The sequence below is a fragment of the Corvus moneduloides genome, chromosome 24, assembly GCF_009650955.1.
Source record: "Corvus moneduloides isolate bCorMon1 chromosome 24, bCorMon1.pri, whole genome shotgun sequence".
NCBI lineage: Eukaryota > Metazoa > Chordata > Aves > Passeriformes > Corvidae > Corvus > Corvus moneduloides.
In genome coordinates this window covers 5,152,818-5,177,307 of record NC_045499.1, presented here as the reverse complement: position 1 = coordinate 5,177,307, position 24,490 = coordinate 5,152,818, and the positions used below count along the sequence as shown (strand labels likewise).

General features: G+C 52.1%; 1 protein-coding gene across 35 annotated transcripts in view; it reads right to left on the bottom strand.

The window, feature by feature from the left end:
* The window catches only part of NFASC (neurofascin), a 73,466-nt gene that overhangs the window by 33,018 nt on the left and 15,958 nt on the right, over positions 1-24,490 (bottom strand). For 17 of the 35 annotated variants that reach the window (XM_032133159.1, XM_032133164.1, XM_032133143.1 and 14 more), the window contains exons 2-23: positions 22,699-22,887; positions 22,367-22,384; positions 21,322-21,427; positions 20,680-20,876; positions 19,974-20,096; positions 19,131-19,301; positions 16,518-16,568; positions 12,239-12,350; positions 11,428-11,612; positions 10,737-10,868; positions 10,284-10,427; positions 9,367-9,478; positions 9,103-9,269; positions 8,285-8,432; positions 7,569-7,693; positions 6,782-6,808; positions 5,819-5,920; positions 5,525-5,722; positions 4,435-4,505; positions 3,248-3,470; positions 2,577-2,692; positions 1,319-1,523 (exon numbers count right to left, since the gene is read on the bottom strand). In XM_032133159.1, the coding sequence (XP_031989050.1) occupies positions 1,319-1,523; positions 2,577-2,692; positions 3,248-3,470; positions 4,435-4,505; positions 5,525-5,722; positions 5,819-5,920; positions 6,782-6,808; positions 7,569-7,693; positions 8,285-8,432; positions 9,103-9,269; positions 9,367-9,478; positions 10,284-10,427; positions 10,737-10,868; positions 11,428-11,612; positions 12,239-12,350; positions 16,518-16,568; positions 19,131-19,301; positions 19,974-20,096; positions 20,680-20,876; positions 21,322-21,427; positions 22,367-22,384; positions 22,699-22,792 (2,827 nt within the window). In that variant the 5' untranslated portion in view covers positions 22,793-22,887. Of the gene's footprint in view, positions 1-408; positions 1,134-1,318; positions 1,524-2,576; positions 2,693-3,247; positions 3,471-4,434; positions 4,506-5,524; positions 5,723-5,818; positions 5,921-6,781; positions 6,809-7,568; positions 7,694-8,284; positions 8,433-9,102; positions 9,270-9,366; positions 9,479-10,283; positions 10,428-10,736; positions 10,869-11,427; positions 11,613-12,238; positions 12,351-16,517; positions 16,569-19,130; positions 19,302-19,973; positions 20,097-20,679; positions 20,877-21,321; positions 21,428-22,366; positions 22,385-22,698; positions 22,888-24,490 lie in introns of those variants that run through there. The other 18 variants (XM_032133177.1, XM_032133178.1, XM_032133179.1 and 15 more) reach the window with 8 other exon arrangements.

Here is a 24,490-nt window from a genome sequence, read left to right as displayed (position 1 = left end):
AGCCAAATTTCCTGACCTTCTTTAGACCCCCCACCCATCCCAATGTTTTCATCCCAAAGATTCCTCTCTTAGAACCCCCAAAAGTGGCTTCTCTTATCCCAAAGAATCGCTGGGAAATGGAATTCCAGAGATCTCCCACAGGGAGCTGCTGCCCACTGCTCCTCACCCTAAGGAATATTTGGGATTATCACTACTGAAGGAAGGAAGGGAAGAATTATCCGGCCTGGAGTTAAATTATTCTCCTGATTTCCTCCTAATTGCGGTGTCTTAACCGGGGGAAGAGAGATCGGAGAGCTCGGGGTTTATTTTTAGTTGTTCAGGATATCCTTCAGCCTCCTCAATGTCAGTTTGGGTCGATAAAAGGGCTTGGTGGTGTAGGAAAAATAAAAATCCACATTTTCTGTGTGATCAGAGTAAAATCCACCGTAATTATTAATTAATGCCACCCACATGTCTTTATTGTCACCCCAAATGTCCAAAGCCACCCCAAATCCCCCAGAAACGGGGTCACAGTGCCCCTGCCTGCAAAACCTACAGGAATTGAAGCCTTTCTTCGGAAACAACCTCAATTATCCACAGAATAATAATTAATCCTTAAAAAAAGGGGATTTTTTTCCAAGGAATTGTGAAGGAAGAGGCAGCACTGAGAGATGCCAAGATGGGATGGAGAGGAAGAGAAAAGGGGAGACCACAAAATATTTTGAGAAAGAATTGCAAATCTTTTCTTGCGTTTTTGCGACCTTGTGTGCCTGAATCCCCTCCTGCGCTGTAGGAAAAGTCACTTCCAGCCGCTGGAATTGCAGCTCCAACACGGAATTATTGGCGTGTCTATAAATAGCTCCTGTGCCAGTGACAAAATTAAACCCTCGAGTTCATCCTTGACACAACAACGAGGTGCTCTTGCCTCAAAAGCCTGGCAGAGGAATCAGGGATGTCCTTCCTGAAGGTCCTGGGAAGGTTTTCCTGCCTTTTCCAGGATGGATCCATCCACGTCCCCAAACCGCAGCTCGGGGACATTTGCAGCTCGGGCAGCAAATCAAGGGCACGGAGCTGGGCCCAGGAAAGGCTTTTGCAAATTTTTCTCTTGTTCAGCCCAAAATCTTCTTGGCCGAGGCGTCCAGAGCACCTGAATTCTGGGAATTTTGGGAATGCCGATGGGGTCAGGAGCCAGCTCCAGGTGTGGCTTCAGTGATGTCACCGCCAGCAACAGCGCCTGGGTGATGCTCAGCTAAAATCTCTTCCCGGCTGTGGCTCAGCTCCCCGGAGCTGCTCAACCTAAACCTTTCCCAGCGGGAAAAAATTCCCTGTGGGAACGTACCTCCTTCAGGGGTTGGGAATTCCTTCATTTCGCTGCGGGGCCCGTCCCCTCGGCCGTTGGTGACCACCATCTCCAGCTTGTAGTTGCTGTAAGGGAACAGCCGGGACACGGTGCCCCGGTTGCGGTCTCCAGGAAAACTCACAAATTGCCGTTTTTTGGAGACCCACAGGTTCTTCAGCAAGCTGCTGTCTCTCCAGAAATAGGCCTTCAAGAAACACGCAGGCCAGGTGAAGCTTTTTCCCGTTTAACCGCGGTTTTTTGGGATTTTTAGACGTTAAAAAGCAGAGTTTTGCCTTTAAGAGCGGCTTAAGGCTGTGGAAGTTTTTAGAGGAATTAGTGAAGCTCCACGAGGAAAATCGGGGGTGTTACCTGAGGAAGAGGCTGAGCAGGGGGTTAAGAGCTTCCCAAAACCACTGAGCTCGGACTAAAACTGCTCCTAATTGCCAAGAATTAAAAACCGAGTGGTTCTCCCTTTTCCACTCGGGGTAGTGGTGGACAAGGAAAGGTGGGACACACCCAGGCATGAAAAAAGCGCCTAAATTTAGGAAATCTCCTATTGAAACCCTCGACTGCAAATCCTATTTCGCAGAGAAATAAGAATCCTTTCAGAAAATCCCCCAGAATCGGGAAAAGGAGAGCGAGCGAATGATCGGATTTGGAATGCTGGGATTCTTTGCTGGACACGAGGTTTTGGGAATGTTTTAACACCGAGGGAAGGGCCCTGCTCAGGGTTTGGCTTGGTTTGAACGGCTCCATCCTCTGTGCATCAGCAGCAAATATTAAATACTAAATATAAGCCTGGAAAGACCCGGAAAAACCCAGATCCATGCTGGCTTTAGTGCCCAGTTAGTCCCGACCGTGGGTTTAGGCTTTGCAGGGGTTGTTGGTCAGTAAAAACCGCTGTCGGTATTTTGGGGATGACACAAAATCTGACCGGGTTGGGGTCATTCCCTCAGAGCCTCCATGGACAGAGCCATCCCAATCCCTCCCTGTTTTCTTGGAGCATCCCAAATCCTGCAGCCAAGCCCGAAGGAAGCAACAGGAGACGTCCCCAACCCCATCCTGACACCCCGAAGAGCAAATCCTTGGTGCTGCCTCACATCCAAAAGTTCCTGGTGACCACAGGGAAGTTTTCTGTCATCCCCACATGCAGCAGCTCCATCCCTGGGAGCCAGCTGGGAATTTTAGGAGGTTTAGCTGGGTTAATGGTCAGTGCCGGGGCGGGGATTTGGGATTGGGGAATTCGGGATTTGCTCACTCTGTACTCCTTGAGCTGTCCCTGGATGGTGTCCAGGTGCACCCGGGTCCAGGTCAGAGATATGGCGGTGCTGTTTAAGACTCTGATCCTGACATCCGTGGGTGCAGCCTTGGGATCTGGGCGGGCAGGGATAAAGCAGAGTGGTCTTTAGGAACCTGGAATTACCCTGGAGCTCGGATGGACACACGGGCACCCCTGGCCGTGCTTCTCCCATCACAAATCCCGTGAGCAGCAGCCCCACGACGGCTCCGCCCTCTTCCGTGGGAAGAAAATAAATCCAATTTCACTCCTCTGGCCATCAGGAGAACATTCCTGATCCAGCTAAAAGCAGGAATTCCTGCAGCAGGGAAGGACTCTGGCTCAGCTCCCTCTCCAGGTGAAGGATCCCAGTACATCCAATCCTTTCCTGCCTCACCTGGCCCAAAGCTGGACCCCAAAGTTGCAAAAACCACCTCATTTCCTTATTTTTAGGTGGAATTGTCCATCATCCCAGCTGGCCTTGGGCAGGGACACCTTCCACTATCCAGGTCCTCCAAGCCTTGTCCAACCTGAAACCGGATTTTTGTCCCAAATCCCGCAGTGCCCCGCCCATATTCTGGACACAGGAGCTGCCCAGGTGCCCTGGCATGGGATCATCCCTGAAATCCCACCTGCGGCCGAGGAATACTCACAATCCTCCCCGGAATATCCGATGTAGGTTTCGGGCTCCGGGGCTCTGCCGAAGTCATTCTCGGCCTGCACCTTGATCTCGTAGGGGACGTAGATGGGGGTGTTCCACACCACGTGCCGGGCGCTCCGCACGGTCTCGTTGTACCAACTCCCGCGTGGGTCCCGCCGCCGCCACCTCACGATGTACCTGAGGTTGGGCCCATAAGCCTGAGTTGCATTCAGAGGCTTCGGTGGAGCGAAACAGAGAAGGGAAAGTGAGAAGGAGAAAAAAAAAAACCAATTGGATTTCTCCGCTGTGGAGATCCAAAAGTTCTGCTCAGCACTCGGGGTCTCATTTCAGGCTCCATCAGCGAATCCCAAAGGAGAGCAAGGTTCTGTTCCCAAGGAGAGGCAGAACGAGTTCATGTCCTCCAGAGCCATGGCAGGACCAGGGCATTTTATTCACAGAATCCAGGATTTTATTCCTGGAATGGTTTGGGTTGAAAGGGATTTAAATTCCAAGCCTCTTCAATGAGCAGGGACATTTCCACTAGCTCAGATTCCTCATCTATATATTACATAAAATAAATCAAATATGTACCTAATGTAGAATTATACAAGAAATATTCCATATCTATTATCCCCATAGTCCCATCTCTATTCCCACTGCCATTCCAACCCTCCTCTCAGCTCATCCCTGGTTTGTGGCTGACACCTGCTGGTGCAAGAAGCAAAGCAGGAGATGCTCCATAAATCCTCAAGGAATCGACTCTCGGAGCATCCTCTGGAAGCTCAATCTGGAATCCGGTGTCTTTGGGTGTCACATCTTTAACTTATTTTATTTTTAATTTTCTGAATTATTCTTTTTATCCCAGACCTTGTTCTAGGCACTAAACCCAGCCTTTTTTTGGTGTCTTCTAATTTCATCATGGCATGGTTTGGGTTGGAAGGGACCTGAAATCCCATCCCATCCCACTCCTGCCACGGGGCAGGGACACCTTCCACCATCACAGGTTGCTCCAATCTGGCCTTGGACACTTCCAGGGATGGAGCAGCCACGGATTCTCTGGGAATTCCATCCCAGCCCCTCCCCACCCTCTCAGGAAGGAATTCCTTCCCAATATCCCGTCTATCCCTGCCCTGTCTCACTCTGAACCCCCTCCCCCTCATCATCCAACTCCATCCCAAAAGGCATCCAAGAAGAACTCACGGTCCACGTTATCTCCATGTTGTTTTTCTGGGTCCCTGCCCCTTGAACTCCTGTTGGATTTATTTCAGGACCTGAAATTCACATTGAAAACCAAAAAAAAAAAGAATTTTTCAATGTCAAAAAACAACTGCTGAGCGCTTAAAACCCCGCAAGCCAAAAGTCCTTCCAAGGCAGAAGTTAATGGCCTGATTTTTCCAGAAGTTCTCATTCAGGTTAACAGGACACGAGACTCCCAGTCCTCTGGAAAACCAGGCCATTTATTTAGGAGGCTCTTTTTTGTTCCCTAAATGTCCTAAATCTTTGAAAGGGAACCATTGTGGAGGGAGCAGAGCTTGTCGCTTCGAGCCTCAAACACGGCGGGCACTGTTGGGAGCCAACACTAGATGCCAGCAGATCCTGCAGAAATCTCCCTGGAATGGGTAAAGGAAGAAATGCAGCAGAACTGCTGAGATTCCTGTGAATTCCTCGGGTGGAATTTTCCCAAATATTCTCCCACAAAGCACTGGGCAGACAAATTCAAGCCCCGAGTCTTGGTTATGGATTGGAGCTCGTTTCATTCCTTTATCATGGAATTTGGGTGGGAAGGGATCTCACAATCCCCCAATCCCACCTCCTGCCGTGGGCAGGGACACCTTACCCTATCCCAGGCTGTTGCAAGTCCCGTCCAACCCAGCTGGGGACAATTCCAGGGATAGGACAACCATGGTTTTTTTGGATAACCTGTGCCAGGACCTGCCCACCCCCACAGCATCCATCAGCTTTAACAGTGGACAGTAATTAATATTTGCACTTGAGTCTGATTTTCCTACAGATTTCTGAGCTTCCTGTAGTCTGAAAGGACTGAAAAAATTCCTTTAGGAAACTTCCCTTTAAGGAAAAGAAGGAAAACCAGGTTTTCCTTTAACGAACAAGTGACTTTTGTATAAATCTCTTGAGTTTTGCTGCTCTGAAAGACATCACCCACAGGCGTGAGAATTCCATACAGAAAATTCCACCGCAGCCTGTGCCAACCTATTTCTGGGATCGAGGAAGTGCCTCCACGGAGAGTGGTGGATTCCAAGGACAAAAAGACTGGGAAGAAAGGACTCACGTGCCCCGTTGGTCTGGTAGCGCTCGGAGGGCACGCTGGGCACGCTGCTGCCCACGTCGTTGACGGCGATCACCCGGAACTGGTAATTCACGTACGGAGAGAGCCTCAGCAGGGCCGAGTTGACGCTCCCGGGATACCTGGAGTGGTTGTGCCACACTCCCGGCTGGAAGCGGTCCTCCTCAAACTGGACAATGTAGTCTGGGAAGAGCGGGGAGAGGTGGGTGAAGGGTTTGGTTGGGAAGGGATTTTCCGTCACTGGGGAGGAGGAGGGGGAGAGGGATTTTGGGGACAGACCTGTGATGGGGCTGTTGTTGTCATCGCCAGGGATCCACGTCAGCCGCACACTCCTTTCGGCCAGGTCTGTCAGCTCCAAGTCCCGGGGCTGGTCAGGTCGTTCTGTTGGAATGGGATAAATGAGGCTGGAATTGTCCCAGGAGCGAGTCCCAGTTCCCATCACCTCTCCCAGCCCGCTGGCAGGACGTGTTCCAGGGCACAATCCACGTCCTGCAGCTCTTTGGGGGATCACGGTGATTTTAAAATAGAAATGTGGTCGTTTCTGACTGTGCCCTGCCTGGAAATCCTGCCTTTCCCAGGAAAAATCCTGCCTTTCCCAAAAAAATACCTGGTGGAGGAAGCACCAGGTGCTGGTTTAGGGGGATTTGTGACCTTACAGAGGGAAATGCAAATGAACAGCAGGGAAAGGACACAAAACCTCAATGGAAACATAAATTTGTTAGAAACTGCCTGGGCACAATTCTGGTTTCCTCATCTGGTCACAAGAACCAGCCCATGCAATAAAAGGAACAAATTCCAAGTAAAAATTAAGGGATTCAAGCCAATCCTGGTTCTTTCCTCCCATCAGGAGCTCATCGTTTTCAAGTACAGCTAAAGTGATTCCTGCACTCAGGAACTGCCACCACGGGACACAAAACGTGGTGGCACAGGACCTCTCTACCCATCTGGATGGGCTTTCAAGGACAACTCGGGCAGGACTTGGAGCTTCATCTCCTTCAAGGACAACTCGGGCAGGACTTGGAGCTTCATCTCCTTCAAGGACAACTCGGGCAGGACTTGGAGCTTCAGCTCCTTCAAGGACAACTCGGCCAGGACTTGGAGTTTTATCTCCTTCAAGGACATCTTGGAAGCATCAACACCCAATTTTTCCAGCTGCCACCCTCTTCTCATGGAGTTATTGTTGCGGGAAAACCAAAACCAAGGTGGAAAATAAAAGGAAGGCGAGGAACGAGTGACGATTACCTTTGGTAAAATCTCTCAAGCGATTAGCTGCAAGGTAAGACAGTGCTTGTTAACCGGGTTAGTTTAAGCTTGGGTGGCCAAAGGAGCACCTGGCAAACATAAAAGTTCCACATTTCAGCAGGAATTGATCCGGTTTGGGAAGCAGAGCAGGAATATCCATCCCCCAGAGAGCTCCATGCTCTATCCACACTTGTAGTTGACAGCAAAAGGGAAGTATCAGCCTGATGTGGGGTTAATGAGCCATTAGGGGGAGGGAGGGGAAATAAATCAAGCTCGGGGGAATTATTTGGGATTTGGGATTCCTATTCCAGCTGTGGAGGGGCACTGGCAGGTTGTGGCATTCCCAGGAATCTGAGGTGGCCAGAGGATGGTAAATCCCTGTTTGCCAAGCAGAGCTTGCAGTGGCACAAATGGGGAATGGGGTGAAGTTTGTTCCTCCCTGTGCTGCAAAGGGGACACACGAAGGGGCCAGGACCAACCCCAATCCCATTGCTCAGCACCCCAACACCCCACTAAATTCACTCCCAAATTTCGGACTGTTCTCATGGAGCTTCAGCATCCATCTGGGGATAGTTTGGGTTGTGTGCAAGAACAATTCTTTCCTATTTTTTGCTCTCTAATATGACTTTCTTCGACACCCCCTCAGTGCCGACCCCTGCTCTGCCAGCACCTCCCTGAGCATCCAGGGAACAATCCTGGAGCCCAGACCCCCCTTCCAGCCTGACCTCGAGGTCGGGGTGTCCTGCTCAAAGCCAAGCACTCGGCTGTGGGGTCAGGAGGGCTTTACCCAGCACGGTGAGATAGGCCTTGGCCGAGTCCTTGTCCAGCTCCGTGCTGGCCACGCACGTGTAATCACCCTGGTCCTTCTCAGCCACGCCAAAGATCGTCAGACCATCCTCTTCCTTCTTCATCCTTCAAGGAAACAACATCCCAAAACTCTGCCCCAACATATTCAGGAAGCAGCGTTGAGGGCCGGATGTTCCCTGACAGAATCCAGCTGGAAACCCAACCAGAGCAGGAGAACGTCTCCGGTCTGGAGGTTTTATCAGCTAAGGATGTGCTGGGTTATTCTGGGAAAGCTCATTTCCTAAGGAATCACGTGCCTTGGGGTGTATCTGGGGAATAATCACATTTTTAGGACAACAGCCAACCCCGGGTTCGTGCCCTGGGATCAGATCACAAGAAAGGGGAGTCAGGTATGGAAAGGAAATTAAAGCTGTGCCAGGCACAGCAGAGGAACATTAATTTTGGAGAGGCTCGTTATGAACTCCCAGGTTTTATCAAGAAGTCTTAAAATATCCGGGAATAAAACCTGCAGCAAAATCGGGATTTACTGATAAATCAGCTGGAATTGCTGGAGGGAGCTGGCGAGATTAAAAGTGTCAAAACCATCAAATGTTGCTTAGGTGGGAACAAAATATTTATCCCTGGGGACTTCTGGAATGTTCTGCTAAAAATCCAACAATCCTGGGAGAGAAACCCACGGAATTTTTGGGCACAGACCTGTTCCCCAGGGACAGGGGGGCATCGTCCTTGAGCCAGGTGACCGTGAGCCGGAGCGTGGGGTCGTGCTTGACGCGGCAGTGGAGCCGGGGCATGGTGCCCCGCTTGACCACCAGGTCCTCGGGTCCCCTCACAATCCTGGTGGGGTCTGTATGGGGTCACAGGCAAAAGGTCACACCCCAAACTCCTCAGGTTCTGTCACAACCTTGAGAGGGTCTGCAAGAGGTCAAGGGTTATGTCCCAAATTCCTCGGGTCCCCTCATGATCCCAGTGGGGTCTGCACAGGGTCACAAAGGGTCGTGTCCCAAAACACTGGGGCTTGGCTCAGGGACTCAGCGGAGAGCGGGGTTGCTTGGGAAGGACGAGAGGGGTGTTCGTCCAGCTTTGAACAAATACATTAATTTAATAAGTCACTAATTTGTGCTGAGTCTTTAAAAAAACAACCCATTTTTTGGAGTCAGCAGCCAGATTTGCTGAGCAGGGTAAAAACAATCCTGAAAAGGTTTTATTGCCCTCAGCTAACCCCGAGGAACACTTGGGGTTGGTGTTTGCGTTGCTGACGGCATCTCCCAGCCCGACAACCACCCCAAACCCTTCCACGATCCCCAGCCCTGGTTCTTCCCAACATTAAAATGGAATCTCCACCATTTTCAGACTCCCAGCTCCGACCTGCTGGAAGATCAGATCCGCTACAGCCAACCCCCTTCACCTCAAGGGTTACTCCTGCTGCAACTTCCAGAAGATCCAAGATTTTAACCTCGACTATTCCTACTGCTGCTTCCAGAAATTCCAAGATTTTGGCCCCTTTGTGCCCCTACCTTTGACCTCCAGGCGGACCTGGGCCTCAGCTTTCCCCAGGATGCTGGTGGCCACACAGGTGTAGATTCCCTGGTCCTCCTTCCGAGCCATGAACATCTCCAAGCTCCCGTTCTCGTGGGCTTTGTAGTTGCCTCCATCCAGCGTGTTCCCCTGGCCGTTCTTAAACCTCCCAACACCACAAAGTACTGTTGGAAGGGAAGGAAAAGCAGGAAACCCCCCTTTCCCACCCCTCGGGATGGAGCAGGATGGGATCTGGCTCTTACCAGCGCAGGGTGGGGATGGGGGACCCGAAGAAAGGACAATCCAGGCGGGTCCTGTTGTTCTGGATCACCTTGATCAGCTGGTAACGGGGGCCCAGCATCTGGGGGGCAACATCTGCCAACAGCCAAAATTCCAGCCATGGAGGAGAAAAAATGGCCTCTGCTCCTCCTTTCCAGCCCTTTCAGCCATTTTCCTGGGGTTTTTTGGTTCATTTTTCCTACTGGCACTTTCAAAACCCAGTAGAGCTTCTCCATTCCCACCCACCTCCCCTTCCCTCTCCATCCAGCCTCGTTTTATGACTCATATCCCTGGATTTGCTCAGCCTTTGCCCAGCTTGAATCCATGGCAATGGATTCCTGCTCCAAAGCCTGGGTGCCTTTGTGCATTCCCTCAGAGCAGCAAACAGGAAAACCCATGGAAAACTTCTGCAGGGAAAAGGGGGCAGGAAAAACCAGGAAGAGTGACTTTTACACGGGAATATGGTAATAGGGTAAAGGGGAATGATTTTAAACTAAAATAGGAGAGTTTAGATGGGATATTGGGGAGGAAGTCCTGGCTGTGAGGGTGGGAAGGGGCTGGGATGGAATTCCCAGAGAAACCGTGGCTGCCCCACCCCTGGAAGTGTCCAAGGTCAGGCTGGCGTAACCTGGGATGGTGGAAGGTTCTAGCCCACATCCATGGCAAGAGGGTGGAATTTTAGATGAATCCCAGAATCAAACCAGTTGGAAAAAGGTTGGAAAAGACCTTTAAGATCATCGAGTCCAACCTACAACCCAACACCACTTTGTCAGCTGGACTATGGCACATCCAGCCTTTTGAGCTGAGCTTTGAGCTGAGCTTTAAGGTCCTTTCCAGCCCAAGCCATCCTTGGATTCCATGGAAATTGGAGCTTTGGATGCTCCCATTCCCTCAGGCTCACCCAGCACGCTGACGAAGGCGTTGGCCAGCAGGTAGCCGTGCTCGTTGGACGCGTTGCACTGGTACACGGCGCTGCTGCCGATCTGCGTGTCCCGGAACACGATGGTGTCCCCGGCCACCTCCCTGCTCGGGTTGGGGGGAGACGCTTCAAAACAGGGAGAGCTCCTTAAATTTGATTCCAAGGGAAAATCCACCCCATAATATCATGGAGCACCTTCCCAGCTCAGCCCAGTTCAAACCTGGCCATGGTGCGTGAGCTCCACAGCCACAACTGGGAGCCACTGGGTGAACTGGGCTCATCCCAGACAAGTTGAGGGTTCATATGGATGCTGCACCCCACCAGCAGCTCTGGCTGGTGCTCAGCCAGGAGATGCTTGGCTGGGGTTTTGGTGGGGTTTTGGTGGGATTTTGGCTGGGATTTTGGAGTAGCAGGCCCAGTCTGTCCCTCACTCACCTTCAATGGGCTCTCCGTTCACCAGCCACTGGATGGATGGTTTGGGGTTCCCGTTGGCCCGGCACACGAGCCTGCCGTCCTCGCCGGGGGCCAGGATCAGGTTCTCCGGCTCATCCAGCCAGTAGGGAGCAGCTGGAAAACAGCCCCACCCCAGTGACCCAGGGACAGCAGCACCACCCCCAAAATCTCCCTCCAACACTCCCTGCGGGAGGAAGGCAACGGAAACTCCAAGCGGGTTTCCCGGGATGCGGTGAAGGTGGGGAGGCCCCTTTCCCTCTCCTTGGCCACACACACCCGCCACCATTGCTATCAGTGAGATCCCGTCTCCCGCTGCTTTTGGGGCCGTTTGAAGAATGAAAAAGGGAGGATTTAGATGGGATATCGGGAAGGAATCCTTGCTTGGGAGGATGGGGAGGGGCTGGGATGAAATTCCCAGAGAAGCTGTGGCTGCCCCATCCCTGGAAGTGGCCAAGGCCAGCTTGGAGAAACCTGGGATGGTGGAAGCTGTCCCTGCCTGTGGCACTGGATGAACTTTAAGCTCCCTTCCAACCCAACCCCTTCCATGGTTCCCTGAAGCACACGGACGCAGCACAGACGCATCCCCCAGGGAAAGGCCCTCCCAGCATTCCATGAACGTCCCCTCCTGGCTCCAGGCGGGCAGGCCCAAAGAGGGAAGGTAAAGGTGACGTACCCTTCACTCTCACCGAGATCGTGTGGCGGATGCTGCCCATCTTGTTGGAGGCCAGGCAGAAATATTCCCCGGAGTCCTCCTCGGACACGTTGGAGATGCGCAGGGCCTTGTTGAAGTTTTCCAGCTTGGTTTTGCCCACTGGGAGCTCTCCCCCTTTCTTGTACCACATGATGTCCGGTGCTGGTCTGAGGAGAGGGGAGCAGATCAGAGCGTTTCCGAAGACAAGGGAATGATTCCCAAGTAAAGAGTTGTTTTTCCTAAATAACAGTAAAATTCCCACCCCTGGGAGCCCTCAACCACAGGGAGAAGCTCTGATCCGGCTGTTGGGCCACCCTCCTTCCCACCATCCTCCATCCCACACTCCTTCCCACCACCACGCCTAAACCATGGCCCTGAGCACTCCCAGCTGGTCAGGAGCACTTTCTCCTCTTGGGAATGCAGGATCATGGAATTCTGGAATGGTTTGGGGTGGAAAGGACCTCCAAGCCTATCCCTGACCATGGTCTGCTGGTGTGGGCAGGACCACAAGCCCAGGACACTTCTGGGGGGCACAAATGTCCTCCCCCACCACACGGTGAGGAGCTCCAGGGAAATTCCCAAACTTTAGGACAGCCCAGCGAGGAATTCTCCTTGGACAAAGATCTGAAAACACCTGGAAACCTCAGCTCTTCCGTTGGCTCATCGAGCAGGTTATGGGAGCGTTGTTAACAATTAAAAAGGAGGGAAAGATCCCTTTTTCCCAGCCCAGGGGTGATTCCGTGCCCTGATCCCGCTGGGAATTGCCGGGAATCGCCCTCTCTGTGGTACGTACACTCCGGAGGCGATGCATTCCAGCAGGAGATCCACCCCTCGGAGCACCATCTGGCTGCTGGAAGTTCCATAGGGATACATGAAGCTGGGAGTGGTTTCCGTGATCCCTCGGGCTGGAATCAGCGGGAGAGAAGGAAAAGCAAAACAAAAACCAAAAAAAACCAAAACCAAAGAAAACAAAGAAAACAAAACAAAACGCGAGGCTTTTAAAAGTCTCCAGGAATACATGGAAGCTGCCACCTCCCCGGCCATCCCGGGATTCTGAACTCACCCAGGAATGTGCCTGGAAAGGAGAGGAGGGCTCCAAGAAAATTTGGCATTGGAAAAAAAAAGGGGAGAGAGAGGAAGATGGGCAGGCAGGGAGGAGAAGGAGCGGCAGTGAGAACTGAGCCACGGGGACAGTCCCCATTCCATCATTTCCCGCTTTTCCTGCCCTCCCCGCCTCTGGAAAACGGGCTGGAATCAGATGAAATTGGGAAATATTGATGGATGTAACACATAATGAAGGAAAAAGGGGAAAATGGGCATGGGAAGGGTTTGTTCAGTCACGGAGCTGCTTTTCCATGGAGATCTCTGGGATACGGAGCATCTCTGGGGCTTCAGCAGCACCAAGGAGGTTTTCCAGCTTTCCTGGAGGCCTGGAAGGACGGTTCCCCTTGGAACCTTGGCTCAGCCACCAGAATGACCCATTTAGGGCTGGACAGGGAAGTTTAACAGGAAAAAACCAAAGGGAAGACGCAGGACAATTCCCTATGGATCCACACACAGTGAAGGGCTCTTTGCAGGGGGAAAAAATTAATTATTCATGGCAAAAATTCCATTAAGAAGTGGAATGATTGACCTAGATCTGGATGAGTGAGGACAAAACGGGATGAGATGGGCAGGAAAGCAGCAGTAGCAGGGATGGAAGTTATGGGATTAGGAAAAGGGATGGGATGGGATGGGATGGGATGGGATGGGATGGCATGGCATGGCATGGCATGGCATGGCATGGGCAGGGTTGGCACAGGGACACAAAAAATCCTGGAGTGATCCATGGGGAGAGACCATCCCGGTGCCAGAGGAGGATTTGGGATGCAGATTTTGCTGCTCCAAAATTTCCTTGGCTCAATGAACGGGAGGCAACCAGGATTTGGGGAATTTTGGGAAACTTCCAGAGCTGCGGCAGGGGAAGGGGGGGGAGGGAGGACAGGGGCTCTTCCTGGAGTTCCCACCTTAGGGAAGGAAAACCCAAGCCCAGGAGTTCATCCATGGAATCCTTGGAATGGATTCCACACCCACATTCCACCGCTCCCACGGGCTCCACGTGCACTCCCAGTTAGTCAATTATGGATTAATGGATTACCAGGGCAGCAAAATCCCGATTTTATCCCAAAGAGTCGACTTCTCCGGGTCTGTTTGCATCCCTGTTCCCAGAGAAAGTCTCATTCCCGGCCAAACCACCCCAGTGGCTCCCAAACCTCCACCACACTCGGGAGCTTCTCCCACCAAATCAGAAAAGTGGGAATTAATTCTTTGATCAGCCAAGATTGGCTTTGATCAGGATTTATTCCCACTCTGGATCCCATGGCTCAGGATCCCGTGGGATAACTGGAAGAGCTAAGCAGAGCAAGCCGGATTTTACGAGCCTTTATTAATGATGACAATTAAAAATCTGGGAGATTAATTAGTACCCTCCTGGATTTAATGAACCTAAGGACAGCGTGGAAAAAAAGCTGATTTCTGCCTCAGCACAGCACCATTACTAAACAATAAATAATAATTTAATAATAATAATTAATCTTTAATATTTAATATGCAATAATTTAGTAGTTCAATAATTACTAATAAATACGAAATAATATTTTGCTATTCCTGACAGGGAACAGCCAGAAATTCCCTCAGAACCAGAGGCTCTGAGCATGTGGAAGTTCCAGCTGGAAGTGTCAAGGTTTCCCTCATCGCTCTGGATGGATCCAAACTGGAAAAAGAAATTCCAGGGCTGTTTATTTTGGTTTTAAAATCGATTCTGCTCCCAAACTGAGGACCTGGGAACAGTGGAACTGTGACCTGGGATCATCCCAGAAACATCCAGTTCTCATCCCAGAGCTGCCAACTGACTCTTTTCCAGTCTAAAATTCCTCCACCAGCTCTGTTCCTCCCATCCTGACACATCCCAGCTGCTTGGCCCCAGCACAACCAGCCTCAAACCGCCTCAGGTTTGCCAAAAAAACAGAGGAAAGGCAACAAAACTGGGGTTTAATTCCATTAAAAGGAAAAAAAAAGGGAAATTCTGCTAATGAATTCTTCCATTTGTCCTTTTGGATCGTTTTTCCCTGATAACTGTGGCTGGTTTGCCCACAGAATTCAGGGAATCATCGCTCCAAGCCCTGGGGACAAGGGCTGGGTGACACTTCCCGTGGTTATCCCAGCCCTAGAGAGGAATTTGGGACGAGTGTCCCACAAACCTCCCATGCTCCACATCCCCACCAGCAGCAGATACCACGTTCCCAAGCTCGGGAGCATCCTGGGAATGGGATTCACAGCCTTCCAGAGCCCTTTTCCAGCTGCCTCTGGAGCTGAGCCTGGATTTCAGGGATCAGCACCCCAAGGAAGAGCAGCCAAGAGCCCCAAATCCCTCCAACACCTCAAATCCTTGGGATTGACGTTCCTCTCCATATCCCAAAGCCTCCAGCATTCCCAGCCACGTCATTCCAGGGAGAATTCCAGGAAAAGGGCTGAGGGTCAGAGGTTTTTTTCCCCCAGCTCATTAATTATTGGTTAATTATTAATTAAGGGCTGGGTTGGAGTCCAGGTCTGCACAGGGGTGGGAGAGGGGGATCTGAATCCACTGGAGCCAGGAAGTTTTCCATGGAATGTTGCAACACAAACAGCAGGAAGTTTCTCCCATGCAGCCATGGAATAGAGGAATAGAAATCCATGGGATTGTGCGGATAAAATCCCATTTTCCTGACCGAGTGACTCTTAAGATCCCTTCTCCCTGAACAAAGACATCCAGTGGGAAATCCGGAAGCCCAGGAAAACTCCCCACTGGAATTCCCTTTGTCCCTGTTCAATCTCTTGTCCTCTCCCTTCCTCTCCAGGTGGTTTCATGCCGCGCCCACCGGAGCTGATTTTCCTGACAATCCCTTTTCCAGCCATTTTTCCTAGTATTTCCAGACTGTCCAGCCCATTCCAGCGCTTCCTCCCAGGCCGATTCCGCTGCGGAGCCTTTCCCAGTTCCTCCAAATTCTCCTGTTCCCAATGCCAGTATCCCAATTCCCTTGGCCGTGCCCTGCCTGGCACATCCCGCTCTTCCCACATTCCCGTTCTCCCTGCTCCCAGCTGCCAAACGCCCTCCTCATCCCCAAAAGTCCCCATGGGATGGGAATTGTGCCCTGGGCTGTGCCAGGCCCCGGGGAAGCTCCAGCTCTGGCAGGGATTTCACTCCGGGACATGGTGGGGACAGTGAGGGACATTCCCGGGGCTGATCCCGCACAACTCCCAAAGCAGCAGGAAAAGCGGGAAGTGAATCCTGCCCAGCACAGCTCCGAGTCTGGGAGCAGCTGGAATCCGTGGTGGCTTTGGAGGGGCGGTGACATTCCTGGGATTCCCTGTGCTCCCAAGCCAGCCCCATCTCTTGCTCCCTAAAATCCCCCATGGCTGCCTTCGTTACCCCAACACATCGCTGACAATTCCAATCCATTCCCAGGGCAGCCATCCTGCTTTTTTTTTTCCTGAAGGATCATTTGGGATGGGTTTTTCCCAGCAGGGGTGGAATTCGGAGGGAATTCCCTGCCCGGACAAAGGGCAGGAGGCTGTGGAAGCATCCAGCACATGTCCAACCTCTCTGCACAGAAATCAACCAGATTTGAGAAAAACCCAAATATTCCTCTTTTTGTCTCCCTCTTTTTATCCCTGCCTGAGTTCAGCTGGAAATACCAGGAATGCTCCCTCTGGAAATGCTATTTCTGGAGACACGGAAATGAGGGATGAGGCCTCTGATATTTAAATCCTGAGCTTTGAAGGGACCAAACTCAGCTCAGCCGCGTGGGGAAGATCCTATAAACCCCAAACCTCCCAAGTCGGGCTTAACTCACTTAAACCTCGCTCAGCGGAAAGGGGGGAAACTTTGTGTGGTTTTGTGGTCGCTCAGGTGGATTTGTGCCGATAAATTTTGGCGAAGCTGAGGCCACGACGGGGACACAGTGACAGCAAAGGGGACAGGGGTAGGGAATAGGGTCAGTGGGGTTAGGCGGGGCTGGGTTAAGCCAGGACTGCTAAAGCCAGCGTGGACTCACCGCGGTACATGGCGGGGGAATATCCTAAAGACGTTTCGTTATGGGGCTTCTCTGCAATTAAACAGAACACCGTGAGCAGCACTGGGGACGCGGGGACAGCGCAGGAAGGGGACACGAGGAATTCCCAAAAATCAGCAAGGACGGGACAGGGCGGGAAGAGGACATGAGGAATTCCCAAAAATCAGCAAGGATGGGACAGGGTGGGAAGAGGACACGGGGAATTCCCAAAAATCAGCAAGGATGGGACAGGGCGGGAAGAGGACACGGGGAATTCCCAAAAATCAGCAAGGATGGGACAGGGTGGGAAGAGGACACGAGGAATTCCCAAAAATCAGCAAGGACGGGACAGGGTGGGAAGAGGACACACGGAATTCCCAAAAATCAGCAAGGACGGGACAGGGTGGGAAGAGGACACGGGGAATTCCCAAAAATCAGCAAGGACGGGACAGGGTGGGAAGAGGACACGGGGAATTCCCAAAAAACAGCAAGGATGGGGAACAGGGCGGGAGCAGGGATCCAAAAGCACTTGGAGCGCGGCGCCTTCCAGGACAAACACAGCCAGGAACGGGAGGAAAATGGGCTGGTTTCCTTCTCCAAGGGGTGGGAAGAGCTAAAAGTGTGGGAATTGTGGCATAAACATTTCCTTGGAATGTTTTTCTCTTCAGAATCTTTGGGAAAACCCAAAAAGTGGAGCAATTTGGAGGGGAAAAGGGGTTTTTTTCCCTTGTTTTTTAACTAGAAAGAAAAGATATTCCAGCTGCTTTTTCCCATGGGATGGCCACAGCCAGGGAGCCTTCCCAGTTTCCCCCCGCACCACATTCCATGATTTTTCAGGAGCTGGGGAGAATTTTTTTAAGGAGCCAAACACAGGGATGAAGGCTTGGGACAAATCCGACCTCGTCCCCTTCCAAAAATTCCATGGATAAATAATTTTTTTGCGCAGGAAATTAAAACCTCAGTTCTGGAGCTACTAAGGAATCTGGGAGGCTCCCGGGGTGGAATTTGCCTCTGATCTTACAGCAGTTGTTTCCCAAGGAAAACTGGAAGAGAATGATCCCATTTTCCATGGTCTGAGAGCGAAGGGATGAGGGGAGAAGGAGGAGGAGCTCAAATCCATGAAAATCCCCCAGGATTTCATCCACACTACTTCCAGAGCTGGATAAATACCTCAGCATGGAGCCCTTGGAGGCTCCAAACCCCACAGATCTTTGTTTGCCGGGATTTTTCCCAAAAATAAAAGGTGGGATTTTCTTTGCCCAGCTCCGCAAACAGACAAATATTCGGAATTCACAAATGATATCTGGAATTTACAAATAATATCCGGAATGAACGACCTGCTCACATTCCCAGCACTGGAAAAGAACCCTTTGGAATCACTTCAATCCCTGATTCCCTACTCCAGCTTTGCACCGAGGAGGAGCTGCTACACCGAGGTGGAAAACTCGTCATTCCCAGGTCCCTTTAATCACATCCGTGTTCATTCGAGCCGCCGGGAAATCAAATCAAATTCCTCCCACCGGGATTCGGGAGCACCTGGTGCTTCCCAAAAAAACCAGCCAGCACCTCCCAGTTGGATTTACTGGGAATACTGGGAACGTGTGGAAGCTCCTGCCCAGTGGTGGTTGATGTTCATTGAGGATTTTGTCACCTGGAGCCCCTGTCACAGCTCAGGGTCCTCACGTCCCTCAAATTGCCTCCATTCCCTCTTCCAGAGTCACCCCAGCGCACCAGGAATTCCTTTTCCTTCAGGAATTCTCATTCCTGGAGAAGAACCTGCCCTGGAAGAGCCTGGAGCCCATGGAAAGGCTCCAGAGAGAGCCCCTCGTGTCCCCTCATCAATGCTCAGTGGGGACACCTGGGAATGCCCATCCCGAGTATCCCACCGGATTCCAGAGGCTCCAACCCTCCTGGAGACACCTCCCGGAGCAAAGGACGCCCAGGAATATCCACAGCCACATTCCACACTCGTTTTCCCACATCCAATCCCCTCATGCAGCGCCAGAACCTGCAGCAAACCACGACCAATTGCACCTTCCCAAAGCAGGGAACAATCCGTGGATATTTTACGCTTCCCTGAATGTGGTGGGAATGTGGAAACACTCCCTGTTTTATCCCCAGCGCATGGAATTGGTGATTCCTGCATTTCCCTGGAGATGGTGGGAACGCTTCACTTGTGTCAAAACACTCCCAGTTTTATCCCAAAGACACGGAATTGGTGATTCCCGCACCAAATCACCTCTGGATATTTTACATTTGCCTGGAGACAGTGGGAATACTCCAGGTGTGTCGAAGCTCTCTCTAATTTATCCCAAACACACAGAACTGGCGACTCCTGCATTTGCCTGGAGACGGTGGGAACGCTCCGTAGGTACTGAAACACTCCCAGTTTCATCCCAAACACACGGAATTCCTACGCGAGGCCACCTCTGGAACCCTAAAACCAGGAAACTACAACCCCTCCCTCCCCACCCACCCCAAAACCACCACTCCCCACCCAAACCCACTCTTACCCCGTCCTAACCAAACCACAGGAGCCACTCTTCCCTTGCTGGATTCCCAGCTGGAAAACCCTACGGGATAGAGCCCAAACTGGTCGCCCACTGAGGCACTTACTGGTTTTGACCTTGAGGGTGTAGGGGTTCTTCTGCTGGATGGTGTGGGTGAAGTGGAAGCGGGCGTTGCAGCTGTAGTCGGTCTGTGCGTCCCGCGCCAGGACGTTGGAGAAGTAAAGGTCCCCGTTGTGGCCCTGGGACACACGCTTGTCCTGCGGGATCGGCTCCATGGCTGCGGGAGAACAGCGGGAATTCAGCGGGAGGCAGGATTTACGGAGGAGGGGAATGGTGGAGGTGAGGGAGGGATGAGGTGTGTGAGGTGTGGAGTAGTGGTGGTGAGCCTGAAGTAGGAGGAAGGGCCCTAAATTAGCAGGAATGGCCCTAAACTAGCAGAAACTACCGTAACTTAACAGTAATGACCCTAAACTAGCAGAAACTACCCTAAATTAGCAGGAATGGCCCTAAACTAGCAGAAACTACCCTAACTTAACAGTAATGACCCTAAACTAGCAGCCATGATCCTAAACTAGCAGTAATGACCCTAAACTAGCAGAAACTGCCGTAAACTGACAGAAACAACTCTAAACAAACAGAAAGTGCCCTAAATGAACAGAAGCTACCCTAAACTTGAGGAAAATACCCTTAACTAGCAGCAACAACCCTAAACAAACAGGAACTACCCTAAACTAGCATGAATCACCCTAAATTATCAGGACCAACCCTAAACTAGCAGAAAGAGCCATAAATTAACAGAAACCACCCCAAACTGACAGAACCACCCCCAAACTGACAGAAACCAACCCCAAACTACCAGCAACAACCCCACCCATGGTTATTTGAGACCCCACGGGCGATGGAGCCGCCATTTCCAGGATTCCCGGTGGGAAAGGCGCTCCTGACTCACAGCTGCTCATCCAGAAGATGACAGGCTCCGGGAGGCCAGGGGGGGGATTGCACTGCAGGCTCAGTGGGGCCCCCTCATCCACCTCGATCACATCCACCTTTTCCTTGGGCCACAGCGGAGACTCTGCCACGGGAAGCAAAGGAAAGTGAGGGAAGGATTCCCGCGGAGCAATTCCCGCTGGATGCGGCCTGGTTTCAGTACAAAATTCGTCTCTGCGTGTGCGAAACTCCCTGGAATCCATCCTTCAAATCCAAACCTTTAAATCCATGCCCTGGAATCCATCCCTCAAATCCAAACCTTTAAATCCATGCCGTCAAATCCATCCCTGAAATCCACACCCTTAAATTCATATTCTCAATTCCACACCCTCAATTCCAGAACCTCAATTCCATGCCCTCAATTCCATCCCCTTAAATCCATGTCCTCAATTCCATATTCAAATCCATCCCCTCAAATCCATCCCCTTAAACTCTTCCCTCAAATCCACACCCTCAAATCCGTATCTTCAATTCCAAGCCCTCAATTCCATACCCTCAAATCCATCCCTTCAAACCCATCCCGAGCAATTCCCTGTCAGCTCCAGCCACAACCCCACTCCTTCCCCTCGCTCCTGGACACACCTGGACACACCTGGAGTCGTTGGAGCACTCGATATTCCCCCCCCAAACCTCCCGTGGCCCTATTCCGCTTCCCGGGAATCACTCACTGGAAACCCGGAGGTGGATTTTGCTGGAAAGGGCCGTTCCGTAGTCGTTCCTGGCGAAGCACTGGTACTCGCCCTCGTAGTCGTCGGGCCGGCCCCCGCTGTGGAAGTCGATGACCAAAGTCCCCGACATCCTCCTCATGGACACCTTGGGATCCTTGGCCACGTTGAAGAACTTCCCATTCCGTGTCCAGGAAAAGCTGGAATGGCAAGGAAAAGCTGGGTTTGGAACCATTTCCCTTGTGAGGTCCTTACCTGCGCTGTGCCAAGAGTGGGATGGGATGGGGATGGGATGGGATGGGATGGGGATGGGGATGGGATGGGATGGGGATGGGGATGGGATGGGATGGGGATGGGGATGGGATGGGATGGGATGGGATGGGATGGATGGGATGGGATGGGGATGGGGATGGGATGGGATGGGATGGGATGGGGTGGGATGGGATGGGATGGGATGGGATGGGATGGGATGGGATGGGGTGGGATGGGGTGGGATGGGATGGGGTGGGATGGGATGGGATGGGATGGGATGGGGATGGGGATGGGATGGGATGGGATGGGATGGGATGGGGAGGGAAGGTGGCACAGCTGGAGAGGCTCCAGAGCTCTGGGGGATGCTGGGAGGAGGGCTGGGAATGCACTCACGTGGGAACGGGATTGCCTTTGGCTTCACATTCGATGAAGATGTTATCCCTGGGATCCACGATGTAATCCTTGATGGATTGCTTGGTGATTGTGGGGGGCTGGGGCACTGCAAGGGAAGGGAATCCCGTGAGGAACCGGGGGAGATCCTTCTGTGCCATCCCGCAGCAACTCCTGCTGGGATCTCAGCTCCTTCCCCCGGCTGGGTGTGCGATTTGGGGTTTGAATCCTGAGGAAATTCCCATGAATTCCCTGAATTCATCAGCTCTTGGAGCATCGCAGTGTCCAGACTCTCTTTAAGTACCAAAAAAACCCAATTCCCTCTCCGTATCTTGGTGTCATTAGGGAATGTCCCAGTTCCATCCTCCTGCTCCCGCAGGGTGAATCCAGTGGGAATTCATCCTGGATCTGCAGCTCAGAAGGGGCTGGGCCAGGGATCCCGAGACATTCCTGGTGCAAGGAAGAGACTCCAACCCCCCAAGATGGCCCCAAAGGAGCTCAGACCTGGAATTTAGGAGAATGGGGATGGGAAAAGGGACACAGGAACCCCGTGGCTGGAACAGGACCTGGTATTTAGGGATGCAGGGATGGGAAAGGGAACACAGGAGCCCCGTGGCCGGAACAGGACCCAGCCCTGATCTCCAAACTGCAGATCCCAGCCCCTGGGATGAAGATCTGAGGCTGTTTCCTCAACCCCTGAGATCCAGGGATGCTCCCAACACATCAGGACGTGGGGCTGAGCCTGGCACAGGTGCCAGAAGGGGAATCCTGCCTTTCTCCAAACCCAATTCCCTGCGGGAACAACTTTTCCATGGCAAACACAGCCCAGACCGTACTCCAGGGACAGCACAGACAGCCAGAAGCTCTTCCCGAGCTGCTCCAGCCTTGCCAGGCCCTTCCCAACCTGGATGTGTGAGAGAAGTGGCTCGAAAGGGGCTCAAAAATGTCCCCCACGTGCCACCAGTGCCACCACCAGACCCTGCTCAGGGACCCCTCGTGCAGTTTCGGGGACAAGGACATGGCCACTCGGAGGGCAGGGAGCACTTACATTCACTCTGGATATTTGCTGTTATTCCCAAAGGCAAAGCGTAGAGGAGAAAAGACAGGAGGTTAATTCAGGAGCAATCCCATTCCCAGCACGGCCATAAAACAAATCCAGGGAGTTTTTGCCAGGCCTTGCAAATCCTACACAAAAACCCTTTTCCTTCCAAATGTGGAGGAGAAAACCCAACAGCGGAGAGGAAAACCCAACGGTGGAGAGGAAAACTCAGCCATGGAACAGAAAATCGACCTGGGCTGTTCCCACCTTCATCCCACCTCCTCCCCATTCCAGTGGGGAATTTTTGGAGAGGAACTGGGGAGGATAAATCCCAAACTCACAATGCAGGGGGACCTCGATGGCACTGACGAGGTGCTGGAGGCAGAGGGCGAAGGCGATTCCGGTGCAGGTGACCTGGGCTCTCCTCGGGATCATCTTGGAGCTTCCCTGGGTGGCCTCAGGACCTTGGGATGTACCTTGGGGTGACCTTGGAATGTCCCCTGTGGTGGCACAGCCAGAGGGATCCTCAGCTGGAAAAAAATAACAAAACCAAACCCCAAAGTCACACTACTGAGCCAATCCTGGCGTATTCCCTTCGGAAACTTTGGGAACGTGGCGTTTCCACCCCAAAAATGTTTGTGTGGGGTGGGAATCGGGCCAGGAATGGTGTCCAGGCTTTGGGGAACACGGAACAGCTCTCCTGAGCCTCGGATTGTCCCACTGGAAGGATTTATGGGGTTGTTTGGGCTCTGATCCTGGAGAGAGTGCCCAGGGACCAAGGGAAAATTCCAGGAGCAGTGGGATACAAATGGAGCCCGTGGGATCGAATAAAAAAACGGATTTGCCATTTAAAACATTAATAATAATTTTTTTTTTATGCATAAGAAATACTGAGGAATATCCAATCCCTCAGGGCACTGGGATGAGCTCAGGGGTCTGGAGTCCCTCATGTCCCAAAAAACCTGGCATTGATCCAGCAGAATTCTAGGACTGGAATCTTTCCCAACCGGTCTCCAAATAATCCCATTCCCAGCCAGGATCCAGCTGTTTCCCTGCCAGATGTGCCACACTCCCAGCAGACCCATACAACTTCCCGGGATCCCATTTTCCATCCGGACGCCTTTTATCCCTCTGGTAACAAACGCAAATCCCGAAACGGCAAAAAGGAGGATCCTTCATCCTGATTTTTACCCCCTGGGTGTGAGGCAGTGGGGGTTTATAAAGGGTCCAAATAGGAGCAGTTTGGGTCTGAAAAGTGAGGAATTTGTTGTTTTCCTTGGATTTGGGGGTGAGGAATGGCTGAGAGGGAAGGAAGAATTTCCTGGCACAGATTCCTGGGGGATATTTGGAAATACAGGAATATAAAAGGGCTGAGCTCAAACTCTAATGGCAAATCAGGGAATCCTGGAATGGTTTGGGTTGGGAAGTGAATTTAAAGCTCATCCCAAGGGCAGGGACATTTCCCAATATCCCAGGTTGCTCCAGCCTGGCCTTGGACGCTTCCAGGGATCCAGGGGCAGCCACAGCTTCTCCCTACAAATCCCTGTAGGGCCAATCCCCACTGCAATGGGAATGCAAAAATCCAGGAATATCAGGAAGAAATTAAATGCCAGGCAACTTTTGAGCTCTAAAAGTGACACAGAATCCCCAGACTGAACCCATGGCTGGAATCCTGCGGGAACGATCCAGGATGATCCATAGGATTGCACGGAGCGGCGCTGACCGGGAGCAAGGAAAAGCACACAGGGAATTCATCCCCTGGAAAATACCAGGCTCCTCCAGGCTCCTCCAGGCTCCTCCAGGGCCCCTTTGTCCAGAGCAGATGTGGGCAGCGGGAACAATCCCTGGGAACAATTCCTGCGCGTGTAGGTGGGTCCTGGAGAACACAGCCCCTCTTTGTCCCGGCTCTCCCGCCGGGAACAGGGAATTCTCCCGGCACAGCGGCGGGAGCTGCACAGTGAGGGAGGGATTGGGTTTAATCATCTCGTTAGGACCAGCATGATGCTCCCAGCAGCAGTTGGACTTTCATCCCAACTTATCCTGATTTATCCTGATTTACAGCTGCAGGAGGAGCAGTAAAACTTCGGGAATTGCTGTTCCCAGGGAACATTCCGGCAGCTCCCTTTTATTGCT